This window comes from Spea bombifrons, chromosome 1, assembly GCF_027358695.1.
Source record: "Spea bombifrons isolate aSpeBom1 chromosome 1, aSpeBom1.2.pri, whole genome shotgun sequence".
NCBI classification, from domain to species: domain Eukaryota; kingdom Metazoa; phylum Chordata; class Amphibia; order Anura; family Pelobatidae; genus Spea; species Spea bombifrons.
This window is the reverse complement of record NC_071087.1, coordinates 145,122,567-145,141,276: the sequence shown is the minus strand read 5'-3', so window position 1 is coordinate 145,141,276 and position 18,710 is coordinate 145,122,567. Positions and strand designations below refer to the sequence as shown.

Sequence of the window (18,710 nt, the reverse complement as noted above, 5' to 3'; positions counted from 1 at the left end):
GATGCTGGGCTCAGGGCTATGGCACTCTTCAACGAGAGGTAGGCTGACCTTGAAGAACACCTTGGGGGACCTTCATCTCACTGCCCGGGCGGAACACATCCGTCTTTGTGTGCCTATGACTGGAGTTCTTACTGTTAACAAAATCACTGGCAACTGGATGTACTCCTTCTTTCTATTGCCTGGAGATACCCATAATCTGACATAATAGAAGTTATGAAAATCAGTCTCTGCATCTTCACTCCATGCATTGAACAAGAAATATACATCTTCCAAAATAAAATCCATCAGTAGAACCCTTTATGTTTCTTGTTTTATCTCCAATAAGACATCTCCAATGAAGTCATCTCCAATGGCCATAGTGCATATACTATCCAGGCTTCCATCCAAAATCCTGACTGTCACTTTGATAACAGTTCCGCTTCTCACATATCCTCACTTATCTTCAAATACACTCCTACAATGACATTCACCCATCCTCTGCTCTGATTCTACTTCTCATGCACGCTTACAATATTCATCAAGGGCTTCCTCATCGCCTGAAATGTCCTTCCCCGGCTTGTCTGACTATCCCTCTGCCTTGAGTTCTTCTAAAAAGCCTTACACTTTTTAAGGACGGCTATCAGCTGATATCTTAAACTCCCTTACCTCCCCCCTACATGTAGCTCAGCTTTCCTAGTCCTCCTACCTTAGGACTGAACTTACGTCCAGCAGTACTATCATTATGTGTTTACAGAGCAAAGAGTGATACTTCTACCTCCTGTGTAATACACGCTGACTCCTTCTAGATTGTAAGCTTGTTTGAGCAGGGTCCTCCTCACCTATTGTTTCTGTAAGTCAAATTGTTCTAAACTACTTGTTATGTCCTGTCTACCCATTATGATGGTGCCATATACATAGTAATAATAACAATAATACATGTACGTACGTGTATTTGTATTTACTTAGCATTAGCAGATGTACTTAGCACTTTACAAAAACCTTTACTCACACATCACCAGCTAATTAAGGCACAGTTCTGATTACCCACTCATACTCAAAAAAAATATTAATCAAACAAATAAATAGACAGCAGCGGTAAAGGAACACACAATCTCTATATCTATAATATAGTTTCATCTTAAAAGGACCATCCTATGCTGTCTGCCAAGTAAATGTTTATTTTTAACAGATGGCTAGTTTCCAAAAATGTGCTTGGTTTTCAGATCTGTGACTGTTCTAGGAAGTAGACTTGCATATGTTTTCTTGGTGTTTGTACTAAGATTAACCCAGAATGTCAGACCACATTGTACTGCTGACTAGCTCTGTGATTTTATTTGGCATTATTACTTATTAAATGAAGATTCCTCAAGGATTATTTTGGCTCTTACTGTGTTATTCAGGGGTCTCTGCTTTATTCTTTGTTGGTTTTTTTGTAAATTCTTTAGAGCGGCAGAGGTGATTGGGTGACTTTTGACCCGATAGTTATTTGTGAACATTATCTGCCATCATGCTTTTTTTTTCTTCTTTACTATAAGCAGAATCTAAGATTTTGTATGTTACATAAAAATGTGCTGTTATTTCATTTATATCTATTTCTGGAAGCTTTATGGGCTATTTTAATAGTGGCTTTTTAAGTAACCCAAAACATTTGAACAGTAGTATACATACTAAAAAAATTTTTTTACTGTTCAAAAGTTTTGGGTCACTTAAAAATGTTCTTGTTTTTGAAAGAAATGCATTTTTTTGTCCATTAAAATAACATGAAATGGAGCAGAAAGGCAGTATAGAGGTTTTAAATTAGACTAGTACATTTGGATTCGGACAAATTTAACAAATGAGGCCAGACCCCCCCCACACAAAATAGATGAAAACCAACCAAAAGGCTCAGAATTTTTGGTCGAAATCCAGGGGACTGTGATGGCCATGGTAGGACTTTTTTGATGAAGTCATGTGAAAAAGAAAATACACTCTCTTTGAATTCTCTGGTATCTGTTCCTTAGCAGGTCTAAAAAATAGGTAAATACAACCTCAGATGAACAACACATGACATATTACGCCATGTCATGATTTATTCAACAAAAACTTGCAGTCACTGAGTCGGCCCTGAACTCCTCTGTATATCAAAGTATTCTAGAGTCAAATCTGAGGCCATCTGTCCGACAGCTAAGGCTTGGCCAAAATTGTGTCACGCCACAGGACAATGATCACAAACACACCAACAGAATGGCTGAAAAAGAAAAGAATAAAGTTGTTGCAATGGCCCGGTCAAACTCCAGACCTCAACCCTAATGAGATGCTGTGGCGAGACCTTAAGAGAGAGGTGCATAAACAAATGCCGCATCACAGTGCGTGGAGACAATTTAGACACACGTCCTCTTCCGGGTTATTCATAACATTTCTAGTTGACTGGAACTTCTTAATTATTGCCCTAATGGTGGAAATTGGCTTTTTCAATGCTTTGTCTATTTTCCTATAGCCACTTCCCATTTTGTGAAGCTCAGCAACCTTTTGCCGCACATCACAGCTATATTCCTTGGTCTTACCTATTGTGATGAATGGCTAAGGGAATTTGGCCTATGTGTTATATTTATACCCCTGTGAAACAGGAAGCCATGTTCCTAGTCAACCAGGTGTACTAAAAATGTAAAATATCAATGGCAATATACATCAAATATATTTTCTTATTTCATATGAATAGGGGTGCCAATAATTATGCCACACATATACTTAAAAAAAATGTTTTTGTTTTTTTTGGATAAACCAGCGTTGTGTTTGCTGTTGTTTTATATCCATGAAAGCAGAATATTTTTGTGGATTTTTTTGAAGAAAAGAAGACACTTTTTCACAGCCTTCTTTGCTCATTTTTACCAAAGGTGCCAATATAAGTTGATGGTACTGTACCAATAATTTGAGATATTTGTAGGGTAAGCAGTGCTATTGTTTTAGATATATTTAATTACCCCCAAGGAAGCTGAGATTGGCAGCAGTAGGCTTGGACTGGGCATCTGACACACCGGGAAAAAATGCTCACCCGATCTGCCACTCCAGAGCCAAATCATGTGCAGAAGTGTGGGGCTGCCAGCTGCCGGCCGTTCGCTATGTGAACATAAAATGTAACCGGCCGTGCATATCCAGCCGTCTGCTGTACATACGTCATCAGGGGGCCGCCAGCCTTAAAGTGCCAGGACCTTCTCGTCATAGCCAATCCGGCCCTGGGAAGCAACCTGTGGCATAGTCAGCATTTTATATATATAGCTTATTTTATTTTGGGTACATGTTAACATTGCTATACTTAGTTTCTAGTAAAGTGTAAGATTTGGGAAAAAAACTGTCAAAAAACTACATCTTTAAGGCTTAACAAAACCATTCCCACATTTATGTGGAAAATATTGGCTATGGTGTGAAATATCAGATGGACAGTGTGCATAACACAGTATTACTAGATGTCAATCTGATATTTTGGCTGTGATGAAAATTCATTTTATTAACCCCTTCAAGAGCCAGTTATTGGTTGTTCTGGTTATTTTACTAGCTGCTCAGTTGCTCATGTTTTGACTCTGTGCCATGTTGTGCGGGATTCATATTTCCTCACTTGGAACGGCAAAGCCATTGGGATGTTGGCCAAACTGTCCTCAGTGCCAAGATTTAGCTACAAAACTAGAATGAACTAGATCAGACCGCTTCGGTGCGGCTTCTACGCCTGTAGTAAGTTTAACAGGAATCCAAATATTTAATTGGATCCCTGGCCAAGTCATGTCGTTATAAACAACTTATAAACTCAACTACCTTTGTGTTGGGACCGCAGAGAGAGTGAGAAGGGTGCGTGGGTTACATGTGATTCTACAAGTAGCTACAGGGTTTGAAGAAAACACAAAAAAATTTTTAAAGAAAAAAGTAAACCTTTTGTGGAAAATGTGTTGGAAAATGAAATCGGGTGTTTTATACGTACTGTTTGGAATATAAGATTTGTGATTCTCAGTCATTTTTTGGCTCACAAAGACATAGCCATCAGGCCTCATGTTGCATGGTTTTCCAGGACACATATATTTTCCACGTGTTGCTGATCAGCACAAGTAAGATGCCAGTATGGGGGGTGTATAACCTTTTACCTCATACCTCCCAACTCTCCTGTGTTCCTCCTCATGATTTTGGGGCACTGTTCTGCAGTATATTAAATAAGAATGACCTTATGGAACTAAAACGAGTTTAGTTAGTTTAGTTAGTTTTTATCTGCTGCTGTGTTTATTTAACTTGTAGTCAATATGTCTGATTTCGTACTCTGAAAAGAGATTTCAACTGAAAAGGTGTCTCCTAACCCAATGTGCGTTGAGCTTGCGTTGAGCTTGCCAGCACGCAATGACATTTGCTTTCGGGGAATCTGTGACATTTTTATCAAACAAGTCACTGCGTGTCCAAATAACTAAGGTCAAATTTTATTTGGGAACATAAACAATATTTACACTTTACGCAAACGGAATTTGAATGAAACAGAGTTAAAAAAGCAGTTTGTTCTGCTGCTTCATGACAAATTTAATATTTTCGGCTCTGTTTACTACAAAACTTAATCTGACAGCTGTAACGTGCTTCTACACGCTACACGTATGTTTCCTGTAAGACAACATTAACAAGGAGAACATATATTAAGGAGAGTCCTTTCTCTTTTCCAGCAATGTTGTGAAATCACCAGTGTTATAAATGTGGAAATTCGAGTACTTTGTGCTGAAGCCAAGCGTTCGTAGAATACAACCTGTTACAAAAATAGTGCGGCAATGGCGTTTAGCCTTTTGTTGCTCTATATAGATTGAACCTAACAGAAGTATTTAACGCAGTTAGTTTACACAGATTAATATATCAAACGAACAACAGACATAAGACAGACAAAATAATAAAGGCTTTTTAAGATCTTTTGCAAAAATACATTTACCAAGGCCTAAATATATGATAAAGGCATTTTTCGCTCAAAAACTCTTACGTGTACCCTCGCCTGCAACTTGCAAAAGCTTGATGAAGCTCTGGACATCGGTGGAATAAAAAATGGTATAGTGGGACATACGATTAGGTGGAGCATCCACTCTCGAAATGAATGAGTCCTGGTATATTAAAATAGACTGGGCGTCCATTACATATCACACTACCAAAGTTATTAAATAGTAGAGGTGATGAGAAGTTAAATAGGTGCAGGAAGGGGGCAGGGAGGTGAAGGATTTTTATGTACTGTGATAGAAAAAAATGTGTCACTACTTTATTTCTTTATGTGTTTTACATGCAGTTCCACATATAGCCACCAGATTAGAGTAACAAGGACTTTTGGCAGCATTTAAGTTATGAATGGATCCCTTTTTTGCTTGTTTAATGGATTGTCTACTCATGGGGTATCGATTGCTAAATATCTTATGGACCGCTGGATTATTTGGTCAAAAACCCCCTGGGCAAAAGTTGCCAGGCCTGCTAACAATAGGCAAAAGAGTGTTTTTAGAATGAATACAATTATATATTTCACTTGTAGAGGCCACCACTCTGTTGATTAGGTGTTTAATTAGTTCTTTCGGGTAGAGCAATAACATTATTATTTCAATTTGACACTATTTCTCCATTTTAGGATTCTGGGCTCGAGAGGTTGGAAAGCTTATTGGATTGCAGCACCCACTTATCCCTGTTCACCATCAGTATGTTGTGACAGCTACAGTTCCTGAAGTGAAAGCCTTAAAAAAGGAACTTCCTGTTCTTCGCGACCTGGAAGGATCCTACTATTTACGACAAGAGAGAGATGGGCTTTTATTTGGTCCATATGAAAGCCAAGAAAAGATGAAGCTACAAGACTCCTGGGTTACTGACGGAGTTCCACCAGGTAAGAAGGATACGAACGGGGAAAAGAACATTGTTGCATTTTTTTCCATTTCAATAAAACTGTAGAGTTTATTAACTAAAGTATTTTATGTAGGATGTAGGATAGACCAGCACGATGAGTAGACATGTGATGTAGCACAGCACAGAAATACAAGTGAAGAAAGCAGTAAAGGATGAGGAAGGAATTTGTCTTATATATTAATAATTTCCTTATAGGCTGGAAGATGGAGAGGTTTGTCATTAATGTGACTGATGTATTTTATACAGTATACAGCCTTAATAATTAATTGGGGGGTTTGACCCAAATCATGAGGATTGTCTAGTAAAAAAGCTTTAGTTTCTGCCAAGTGTAGAAACTAGGTAAATAGTATATTCAGCCCCTGTCAAAAACATAGCGTGGCAGACACTATGGTAGTTTGGTGGAAGCAGACGTTCGATACTCTTTTTCTCCCATATTTTCTGTTGAGACCCTGTAACACTTGGAATTTCTAATTAGGGATATATGCAATTAAAATTTGTGATTCAATGATTTTTTTTTTTCTCTTTTTTTTTTGAAGGATTTGGTAAAGAATTGTTTGAGTCAGATCTAGATAGGATTATGGACCACGTAGAAGCAGCTATGGAGATGGTTCCTGTTCTGAAAAATGCCGACATTGTTAATATAGTTTCAGGACCAATAACATACACTCCAGATATTCTTCCGATGGTTGGCCCCCATCAAGGTGTGCAGAATTACTGGGTAGCCATTGGTTTTGGGTAAGTAAACACAATAATATAGGTTTGGTTCATATTTCTTAATTTAGTCTACTACTAAAGGCTTTGAGGTGTGAAAGGGTTTTTTGTCGACAGCAGAACAGGTCACTATATAAGAAATATGGCCATGGGTCTGTTCATTTTAAAATGGACACTGTGGGTATTTTCCCATGATTAAAGAGGGTCCTCAAATACAAAGCAAGGGGCATTGATAGGGCATACCCGTAACACTCCTGGTTTCACAGCTGACCAATTTTAAAAAGAGAGTGGGTGGCAGAGATGCTCTTAGATTAACCAATGGGCCTCCTTGCTTGAGTGTCTTTAAGATTAACCAATGGGCCTCCTTCCTTTAAAGACTCTTAGATTAACGGGCCTCCTTCTTTGAGAGACTCTTAGATTAACCAATGAAACTCCTTGATTGAAAGGCTCATAGATTTACCAATGGACCTCCTTGCTTGAGAGGCTCATAGATTAACCAATGGACCTTCCTGATCTGCGGTCATTGAACAGTTCCCTTGAAGCTGTCAAGTAAAAAAAAAAAACACTGCTTCTGTTTCAGTGAATAACATTTACTTCAGTTGAAGAGGAAAGCCTCATGTTTATAGTTAAAAGCAGAGGCTTCCTCTGCAGAGAAGAGAAATCCGGCTGATCAGTCACACTGTATTTACTCATATCATAATGAACCATACTCATATTATTATTATATACGTACGTATTGTTTGAAACTGGTGCATGGGATATTTTCTCTTATTGGATTTGTCATTGCATCCTTGATTACTTTGTACTTGATCTGCCTCAAAGTAATTCTACACTGTATGTCTTAAAGATACGGAATAGTTCATGCTGGAGGCATTGGCAAATTTTTAAGTGACTGGATCATATGTGGTGAGCCTCCATTTGACCTCATTGAATTAGATCCAAACCGATATGGAAAATGGACCACAACACATTATACTGCCTTAAAAGCAAGAGAATCGTATGGATTCAACAACATTGGTGAGCTCTTGACTGATAAAAGGTTTCTACTTACCAGTTGAATAGGCTGAAAGACCTTTATGCTTGTTAGTACACGTATGCGTGCTTTAGACATTATAAAACTCAAACCTATCCGAGCTGTGAGCTATCACTATAAAACTAAAGGACTATGCTTGGTCCAACTTGTAAAAGGAACATGGTCTGTCTCTGTGCAGCCTGACATTTTCCAAGGTTACTAAACCCCAATAATTTTGATCTCTGGTGGGGTGTGGGGTGTCTTCCATGAGTTTATCTCTTAGATGAGTGCCCACTGTAACCAGATGTTCACAGCCACATTTATCCTGCATCGACCTGAGTGGCACTTAAACTCAACTGTGGCTTATGTACCAATCAGATCTTAGTGAATGTATCTCTGTGTGGATTCTCACCACATATTTGTGTTCTGTACATTAAAACTAGGGGTTTCCTTCAGTGGTTAAAAATGTGAAGCAGTGAGTGCAAACATGTAGCCAGGTAGATGTTTCTGAAGTACTGCACCTATGGTATTCATTCTCAATTTGCTTTTATGCCACCAGAAGCTAAATCATGGGGTTGTAGTTCCACTGAGGATGAGTAGCTATCAAAGAGTTCTCTAAATACACATAAACACTTATATATTATACATAATGTCTAATTTGAATGGCTCTACTGTACTATTGTGAAGAATAAGTATTAATTCAATGTGATATTTACCGGTAAGTAGTGTACAAATATATATTGCTGTTAGTCAGTTTGATGCAAGGCTTCTTTTGTAGTTGGTTATCCTAAAGAAGAGAGGTTTGCTGGGAGACCAACAGAAAGAGTAAGTGGCTTATATAATCTTCTCAAGACAAAATGCTCAATGGGATTCCATGCCGGATGGGAGCAGCCTCACTGGTTCTACAAACCTGGGGACGACGTGGGATACAAGTAAGTGTGGATTGACGTTCTCTCTATGTTTATGCTTGATGAACGACACAGCTTTTTCTACCAGAAGAAACTACCGGCTGTGGTGCATACATAAAAATATAGCAAAATGATTCAATGCATCGAATAACATTGTTGAAGTCTGAATAAAATCTGGTTTGCACATATTTCCTTCCAGACCAAGTTTCAGAAGAACAAACTGGTTTGAACCGGTTAGACGTGAATATAAGCAGGTTATGGAAAAAGTTGGAGTGATCGATCTTACGCCATTTGGCAAGTTTACTGTCAAAGGAATAGATGCGACCAAACTGCTGGACCATGTGTTTGCAAATACCATCCCAAAGGTGCATGATAAATATGTATTAAATGTAGGGCCTGTACGTACACGGTCATAATTCTAAATTAGAACTTGTCATAATCAACCAGCAGGGCCGATATTCCCACTTGGTTACGCATAGCTGTTCCAGCTGGTTTAATCTTCATCAAACCTCACAATGTCTTGCACATTTAACACGGTAATTGATGATGGGGAAAAAAACACTTAGCCCGCCAACTTTTTATTGTTTTTTATACTTTTTGACAGCTGTTGTTCCTCTCAATAAATATTCATTCCGAGAGACACTAAATGTATATATTGTTTATGGTATTAATCACAATGACCTCACCCCAAACTGAAAATGAACATAGCTCGGTCTAGTTAATTCATAATCTCAATGTCAATGACTGTAAGAGTGTTTTCTTACACACAGGTGGGTTTCACAAACATTAGCCATATGCTAACACCAAAAGGCCATGTATATGCAGAGCTCACCGTGTCTCACTTGTCCCCTGGAGAATTTTTGCTCATCACTGGCTCTGGGTCAGAACTTCACGATCTAAGGTTTGTAATAGGGTTTAGATGCACCGTACTCCCAAATCCTGGTGAATATATTTACCGTCATTTATTTTAACATTTATAGTCATAATTAGCACCTGGTGTTTATTTGTCAAGATCTCAGCATCTCCTACATAACAGTGGAAAATGCATGGCTTGCATGGGGTAATGAGGGGACACACAGTTATGCCACCCAGTGTGCCGTGGCTCTCTTAAAAATGGCGAGCAAGCCACATGCAGAGTCCCGAGAAGAGAATGTACCATAGACATTTCCATTTTTCTCATTATCCAATTACATTCAACTCTCTGACTGAAACGGAACACTGGAACCCAAAAATATTAAAAAAAAACTCAAATGTCTTTGTCACAGGGTTATTTGTATTTTTTTTGTAGGTGGTTAGAGGAGGCTGCAGTACAAAACAAATACAGCGTGGAGCTTGTTAATGTGACCGAAGAGACTGGGGTTATTGGAGTAGCTGGACCACTGTCCAGGGATGTTCTTCAAAAACTAACAGCAGAGGATCTCAGTGATGAGGCCTTCAAATTTCTGCAATCCCGAAAAATCAGCCTCTCTGGTATCCCTGTGACAGCTATTCGGATATCCTATACAGGTGACATACTGTGTACATTTTGAAACTCATAGACTTCGGTCCTTTATGAAATGCACCAGTGGAGTCCCTCTTTAGTGAATAAACCCTAAAATATTGGCTAATATTTAAGAAGGAAAAACAAGTTGTGGGTGAAATGCAACATTTAAAGCAACAGGAAAAACATAATGTTCGGGGATATAATCTTTAATTATGGGGAAACAGCTTATTGATCCAAGGAGAAATCTGACTGCCATTTTGGGGTCAAGAAGAAAATTTTTTCCCTGGTTAGTGCAAAATTGGAAAGAGCGAAGCCGGGGTTTTTTGCCTTCTTTTGGATCAACAGCAACAAATTAACAGATATAGGAAAGGCTGAACTTGATGGACGCATGTCTTTTTTCAGCCTATGTAACTATGTAACTATGTAACAGTTTCTATTCAGCTCAAAACTACTCCAGTTTGCCGTGATAAATAGGGTCATTGTTCTCTGGATGTAAGTTATGCAAAAATGAAAACATCACATTAGAAATTAGACTGTAAGCTCATTGTCCAAATGATATGTGCACTTGGCTACGATGAAAGAATAGGGAAAAGGTGCATTAATAGCACTATTGTATGAAAATAAAGCACATCTGCATGGTTTATAAGTGATATTGGCTTCTGCTTTAATATTTCCCATAATATGCAGGTAAAGTTGTTTTTTTTCTAAATTGTATGTGTTTGACAGTGAGGTTTTTATATTAAGGAAACAAATGCAAAAATAAGTAATTTTCTAGCATTTTTAAAACATACAGGTTATGTAGTTGCAAACAGTTTTCACTACAAACACATTGTGTATTTAGGGTAACTTTGAGAATGTTGGCCTTGGAAAAACAATGTTTTAGTTGTGGTTTAGTTATTTTCAGATAAGTATAATATGTAACGTTTATATAAGTTTGGTTCTTTTTTGCTGAGGTCTTTGGTTTTCAATGACATTTCTTTATCTGATCAGCTTTTACTGACGTACAGATTTTTATAGGAAATAACAAGTGGGTTGGTATACCATTAAGTATCAGGGGATTTGTTCGCCCAGTAAAGACACTCACTGGACAAACCTTTTTGTGAATTCTACTTGCACCAAAAACTGTTTCTTCCCCCCTCCGTCTGGATGTGACAAACACACTTATAATGCAGAGTCAGCACACAAGACAAATCCAAGCTAAAGCACTTATCTCCCCTGCCTTCCGTCGGACAATTGGGAGACTTGGATCATTGACATGTGGCATAAGCCCATGACCCCAGGCCTTTGCTTTAAATCACAGGTTATTATCGCTTCAGCCCTCATCGCAGAACTTTTTTTTGCTATTTTAATGTTTTAAAAAAGAAAACAGCACAATATTTGTAAAAACATATTTTTAATCTGATGCTAGTAATAAAATAAAATGGTAGGCGTTCCATATTAGGATGCTTTTAGAATCAGCTGAGATAGAACAGTGAATATGTGTGATTGCATATTATATGTCCAATTACTGATGCTGTAGATGTGAAGCTAATAATCATACTCACACATTTTGTGGTACCAGGTGAACTTGGCTGGGAGCTCTACCACAGGAGAGAGGACACGTCTGCCTTATACAATAATATCATGCACGCTGGTCAAGAACAAGGAATTGACAACTTCGGAACTTACGCCATGAATGCATTGAGACTGGAGAAAGCTTTCCGTGCCTGGGGAGCTGAGGTGAATTAGATCATTCCTGTACCTGAAGCCCCAGAAATCCTTTTTTTTATACCCACATTCCCTGCAAAATATTACCTTAAAATGGTCAAAGTTATTCTCACACCCTTCAGCTATTGGTCTTTCAGGAGAACTTTGACAGATTTGTGATAGACCACAAACCGTTTCCACACATGTCATGAAAAAAATGGTTACATTGATCAATAACTAAAATGTGTTCCTTCTGGTAGTCTATTGACACCAGTGCATCTTCCAGCGACAAAACGTGATGAAGGAGAGGGCCAAAGTAGATGCATTTTATAGAACTTTATGTTCTATAAACCTCCCAATGTTTTTCTTACCAGTATGAACACCGTCCATGTTTTCCCCATTGTGCTCCAACAGCGGTCCGGTATAATTTTTATGCCTCCATATGCTACTCTTGTAGAAGCAATACCCATAGTTGAAACTCCATAATGCTTTGTGGTTGTGAATGAAACACAATGTAAATGATGTAGGAACTATAAGGCAGCAAACATTATTCAGTCCTTTAATGACCTACACATTTAAATTAAACGTAAATGAATTATAAGAGTGTTAAGTTATGTGTTTTTCGCTTTTATTTTTGTTGGCAGATGAATTGTGACACAAACCCATTGGAAGCAGGTCTTCAATACTTCATAAAGTTAAACAAGGTGGGTGGTACAAAAATCATAAAATCATCTCAGGGAACATATTCCTTTCCAGATCCTTCAATAATTTTTTTCCCATCTTTAGCTGGGAAAAAATAATTTAAGGATCTGGAAAGGATTATGGAAGGTGCATTTTATTAAGACACTGAAAGACCCAGCATTAAACATCTTAGTAGACCTCTCGTGTTATTTTTTGCTATGAAGGTTTGATCACATAAAAACAATACAGAAACTTCTAAGAACATTTTTATAGTCTCTATGGTAACGCGATAATTTGCACCATCTTGCCCACGGGGCAGATAAAGCCAAGTGGCCCAACTGGCCCTTACTCCCTCCCCAGTAACTAACATACGCACTTGCACACATATTTACACACATACTCTTGCACACACTCACACTAACACACATACAAACTCACACTGACAAACACGTGCTCACACACGCCAACTCCTTAACTCCCTTATCCTCTAACACACCTTGCCGGAAGCCTTCTTTCTAGCTGCTCACACAATGTTGTCTTATAACATTGCTTTACGTTTCTGCCTCCACGAGTGGGCCAGTCTGGCCCATTTTGAAGAATTTTGGACCAGCTTGCAGGACATTTGGTTAAAGAAGGTACAATTTTCAGGTATGAAGGAATAAATGGTAAAACATAGACAATGGATCTGCATTTCTGTAAATAAGGAACTAGATTGCCTGTCGAAGCCTGCCACCATGTGGATAACCATTGTACAAAAGAAACTACAAGATACATATTCACCTTTGTGGAACAGAACTAATCGTATAGTATAATGCTGCCAAAAATTCACTTTTTGAGCTCCAACCTAGGCATCCTGCTGTACATTCAAGTGCAAAGTCCTTATTTAAAATGACGGATCATAATTTTCATTTTACCAAGGTTTTTCATGTATTTAATTATTTGGGGATATCTACCTGTATTGTATGTACCAGAGATATTTTGTTCTATATTTATCCCCCTCCCAATACATTGTGATGCCCCACTGCAGATGAGATTTAATATACTCATATTTTTTCCTACTAACTAATATTTCTGTTATGAAATTGTGTTTTTTTTCTTAATTAAAGGTTAAGTTGTATTGTTAGTTTGACTATAGTTTTACCAACAGTGTCTTTTTTCAGCAACTAGTGGGTTACCCTCTCAAGTATAGCCATTGCGTTTAAATGGTCAATTTGCTACTATTTTCAATATTTTATTACAGAATTATTACAGTAAGAGGCAAGAGTCCGCTAAATAACCGGTATTCTATTAAAAAAAAAAAAAAACATTTTTCAAAAGCAGTTGTTCTGCTGTGAAGAAGACACAGATGATTTAGGGGACCTAAAGCAGAAAAGCCTTCAAATACCTTGATGCAAGCTTGCTTTCTGAAAATGTGTTTTTGCGTGTCTCAAGCTGCTTTCTGTTCTTGTGAACAACCCTATACTGTTCCTACATTTTACTAGAGTATATTTAAGGGACCTTTCACAAACTTTGTTCTAATGTGCTATGCAAATTTGTATTCAAAGAAAGACATCAAATGAATAAGCACCAGGCTGTTACAATATAGTGTAACTTATTCTGCGTGCTGCACTTCACATAAAGATCTGGTACTTGAGAAGTGGCTTTACAGAGTGAAACCTAGGGATTTAAATTCTTTGTTGACAAAGCTACACACCACAGAACTTCACATTGTCTGATATGATATATCGGTAGCAGTTTTTTCACTACTGACGCCATGTTTGTTGATGTCGTTTGATGAGGTTAAGCCTTCCTCATGGCTTTAGCCACTAATGTGAGCTGTGCCTTCCCTGAGATTCCATGTCATTGACCTGCTTGGCCAAGAAAAGCACCTGGGTCAAGTAGATTTTTAGTCTAAGTTTAAGGTACGTAACATGTTGTCCCTCAGTTAGGCGAATTCGCTGCTATGTGCTCTCATACCATGTACACAAAACTATGTTTGGAAGGATAAGAAATATATATTCAGCATTATGATGTGTTTTTAGTCAGCAGACTTCATTGGCAAACAAGCTCTGAAGCAAATAAAGGAAAAGGGTCTCCAGCGGAAATTGGTCTATCTGACCCTGGAAACAGACAATGTCGATCCAGAGGGCAATGAGAGCATCTGGTACAATGGAAAGGTGAGAAGATTATATATATATATATATATATATATATATATATATATATATATATATATATATATATATATATATATATATAATAACATTTTAACTTATACAGTGTATGTATATAAATAAGATTCACAGCAGATGATTAACATAGCTTATTGGATTTAGGGATAGCATGGTATATTGGGAAGGATCGTGATTTCTTTGTCTCTACGTATGTACGTTTATTATGTGCATACACACAGAATGGCAAAAATATGCTCTGAAATTTTTTGTTGTAAACAAACAAATAAACAACAAATAGAAGCACACTATTGCAGGTATATATCAACTGAATAAGACATACAAACCCTGTAATGCATGCAAACATAGCATTGCCAGTATAGACCAACTGAAAAATCATGTCCTCTCAGAATCTCGGGCTTCTCTCAGTTTGGCTCAGACGCACCCTTTATTCATTCTATACCCTTTAGGCCCAAAACAGTAACAGTAATAGACTGACGAGATACACACACTTTACCTATTTCATTATCTCTCCTATTTCTCATTATCTTTCCCCTTTCTGCCTATCTCTCCCCCAGGGGTAGGCACCAATATTGCTTATGGTGGATATTTACTGGGGTCTGTGGTGGACAATTTAATAGGAACACTTTGACTATCTTTGTTCTCCTCTTTCTTGTTACCCCTTTTTATTTGTCCCCTTTCTCTTTATCTATACCCGTGTCTTTATTCCTCCCCTTTCTCATTATCTCGCCCATTTCTCTTTATCTCATCCTTCCTTTTCTCTTTATTGCTTCTGCTATTTCTGGTTGTCTCTCCTTTTTTCTCTATACCACTCCCCTTTGTTCCTACCTCTCCCTTTTCTCACTATCTCCCGTTTCTCCCAATCTCTCTTCTTCCTCCTCATCTCGCATTATCTCACTCCGTTCTCTTTATCTCATCTCTCCCTATCCTCTTAATCTTACTTTCTTCTCTATCTCGCATCCTCTTTATATCTTACTCTCTTCTTTCTCTTTATCTCATCTCTTCTCCTTCTCACTATTTCCCCCCTTTCTGCACATTTGTCCTTTTTCTCAATATCTTCTGGTGGTACAAGTGTGAACAGTATTGTAAGTATCAAAATAAAACATAATGGGAGTGCATATAAAATGCATACACTGGGGTACAGTGGTCTGGCTGGTCTACCTCAAACATTTGCACTTTTACCTCTCGTGTAATATACCCTCACCTCTTTCTAGACTGTAAGCTCATTTGAGCAAAGGTCTAATTACTTTTGTTTTTGTTTCCAAATTGGTTTGTGATACAGTGCTTGTTATGTTCTGTTTACCCATTGTACAGTGCTGCAGAATATAATGGAGCTATATAAATGAAAAATATAGGAGTGTTGCAATTTTTGTTCATGTAATTTAGTATGCATTACAAAGGACCAATTCTAGTATCTTTTTTATGAAAAAGGCTTTCCTGTCATTTAATTTACTATGCATTATATACAGTCCTGTGGAAAAGAAAGTACATCCTCTTTGAATTCTATGGTTTTTCATATCAACAATCATTTGTTCCTTAGCAGGTCTAAAACATATTACACTGTGTCATGATCTATTCAACAAAAAGTAAAGCCAGAATGGAGAAGCCATGTGTGAAAATCTAAGTATACCTTATGATTCAATAGCTTGTGGAACCACATTTAGCAGCAATAACTTGAAGTAATCATTTTCTATAGACGTAATCAGTGTCTTAAAATCGTTGTGCAATAATTTTGGCCTCTCTTCTTTACAACTATGCTTTAATTCATTGAGGCTTGCAGGCTTTTGTTTATGCACGGCTCTCATAAGGTCCCATCACAGCATTTTATTGGGTTGAGGTCTGGACTTTGACTGGGCCATTGCAACACCGTGATTCTTTTCTTTTTTCAGCCATTCTGTTGTAGATTTGCTGGTGTACTTGGGAACATTGTCCTGTTGCATGGCCACATTTCTGCCAAGCTTTAGCTATTGAACGGATAGACTCAAACTTTAGAATACTCAATGACTGCAGGGTTCCCAGGTCCTGTGGCTGCAAAACAAGCCCAAATCATCACCACCGTGCTTGACAGTTGGTTTGCTGGTGCTTGTGCTGATATGCTGTGTTTGGTTTTTGCCAAACGTGGCGCTCTGCATTATGGAATAACATCCCCACTTTGGTCTGGTCTCTCCAAAGGACATTGTTATGTAAAACCATAAAATTCAAAGAGGGTGTACTTTCTTTTTCACACGACTGTAACCCAGCTTCGCCCTTCTTTCAGGACAGGTTTGATCTGATGTCATGTATAATAAGGTGCAGTAGTCCTGCAAACTCCCTCTTTTGTGAATTAAACATTCTGTGACAAAAGTATTCCAATTGAAATATGCTTATGATTGGTACAGGGGTGGTATGTAGGCTCATGCACATGTATAAGTGCCAATTCCCCCACATTTAAATCTAAAAGAGGGAGTGTTCCTAAAGATTCAAGTTAATTGGTGCCAGGACTAGCTGTTATCGACTAGCACTTGATTCTGATGCTATACACCAGGGTTAATAAGCAGTTATGGACTACAGGTTGCACAGCCAGCCACTAGAGCAAGAAGCTGGCTGAGCATTATGGGATTCTTACTTCAGAACTGGAGTTGCATACACCTGTTAAATGCACGATTGTATTTTACACAATGTATCCTCTGATTTGGAAGATTGCTTATACATCAATGCATAAGTAAAAGGATATTCTTTCTCTTACAGGTCATTGGAAACACTACATCAGGGACATACAGTTACAGGACCAACCAAAGCCTGGCCTTTGCTTATGTGCCCACAGAACTTAGTATTCCCGGCCAGAAAGTGGAGGTGGAACTCCTTGGCACAAACTACCCAGCTACAGTCATACAAGAGCCCTTAGTGCTCACCGAACCCACCAGAAACCGCATGCAGAAGAAACATGGAGGCACCAACTTGTAACTGAATGCAAACCCCCAAGACACATCACTGCCAATAGACCAGGGTGATTCCATCTTTAATTGTAATCTTATGTTCTTGGATATTTTAATTTCTTTATCAAGATATACTCATGTTTATATGAATGTACACAGCAGGGGCTAAATCTTCCAATTACAGTGGGAGCCAATACCTTGTGTATAGAGAAAGTAGGAAAAAAGACACATGTTTATCAAGTCCAACCCCACTGTTAATCCAGAAGAAGGCAAAATCCCCTCATTGAGCCTCTTTCTGATTGTGTCTAAAATGTCTCTCAGTTGGTCAAATAATCATTTTGATAAAACTAATTATATCCTGTATATTCTTATTTGCTAAAAAAATATGCAGCCAATATTTAAAGGCTCCAACTAAATTTGATAGCTCAACCTCTGTACATATTAACTAAAATCATTCTGAATGTTCATCGTAATTAACAGTCCAGGTAATATCCTGCCACAAACCTGACTATATATATGTATATACTATATTTGTATAGTATATATTGGACCGATCTGCATTAGCTCTTAATATGTATGTAACAGGTAATCTACGTGAAATAAATGGAATCTAAAATGTAGGTTTTATATTTATATTAATTATATTACGACTATACATCACTAATCTTTATTCTGATGTGATATTAGATGTAAGAGATTACACCTGAACACAATTACACCTCTTTCTCTCTTACATATATAACCATCTTATACACAGTTCTGACTCTGACTCTTCCAACACAAACGTGTAGGTTCGTTTGTAGATAAAATGTTAAGCTTTTGTTGCTTGATACAGTGTTTGAAACCTGGGTAGCAAAATAATACGGTATTGCAAACAGTTGCATTCAATGTCATCTAATATGAATTATTTACCAGATTCTGTTTTCACCACTGCCCGAAATTTGAAGATCGATTTTATTGGACGACAATATTTTTTTCAATGTTAATTTAATTAACTGTTTTAGGGTATACAATAACCAAACTCTGGGAATATGAATTCATAGATATAGAGGTTACATGCTCAATCACATTAATGCTTAGTGTCGAGCATGTTTGGTACACACACACACACTGCAGACACAGCCATGTGTGTGCTCTGTGCGGGCACGGCCATGTGTGTGCTCTGTACACGTCTAGGTTTCCTTTTTGGTTTTGCTCAAAATGTGCAGAACAATATTGGGCGGATGTGCATTTACTAAGCAATTACTAAAAAGTAGTAAAGCCACCACTAAATCCTTTAGATTGGCCGGATGGGTA

General features: G+C 37.9%; 1 protein-coding gene across 2 annotated transcripts in view; it reads left to right on the top strand.

The window, feature by feature from the left end:
- Positions 1–18,710, top strand: part of DMGDH (dimethylglycine dehydrogenase) — a 94,863-nt gene that overhangs the window by 6,239 nt on the left and 69,914 nt on the right. Inside the window, exons 6-16 of one of the 2 annotated variants that reach the window (XR_008342835.1) lie at positions 5,579–5,827; positions 6,384–6,582; positions 7,406–7,575; positions 8,349–8,502; positions 8,678–8,843; positions 9,249–9,379; positions 9,767–9,984; positions 11,523–11,680; positions 12,292–12,351; positions 14,350–14,484; positions 17,227–17,883. Coding sequence is in view for 1 of the 2 variants with exons in the window: in XM_053447979.1 (XP_053303954.1) it covers positions 5,579–5,827; positions 6,384–6,582; positions 7,406–7,575; positions 8,349–8,502; positions 8,678–8,843; positions 9,249–9,379; positions 9,767–9,984; positions 11,523–11,680; positions 12,292–12,351; positions 14,350–14,484; positions 17,227–17,442 (1,856 nt within the window). In the remaining variant the exon portion in view is untranslated. Of the gene's footprint in view, positions 1–5,578; positions 5,828–6,383; positions 6,583–7,405; positions 7,576–8,348; positions 8,503–8,677; positions 8,844–9,248; positions 9,380–9,766; positions 9,985–11,522; positions 11,681–12,291; positions 12,352–14,349; positions 14,485–17,226; positions 18,036–18,710 lie in introns of those variants that run through there. The other variant, XM_053447979.1, reaches the window with a different exon arrangement.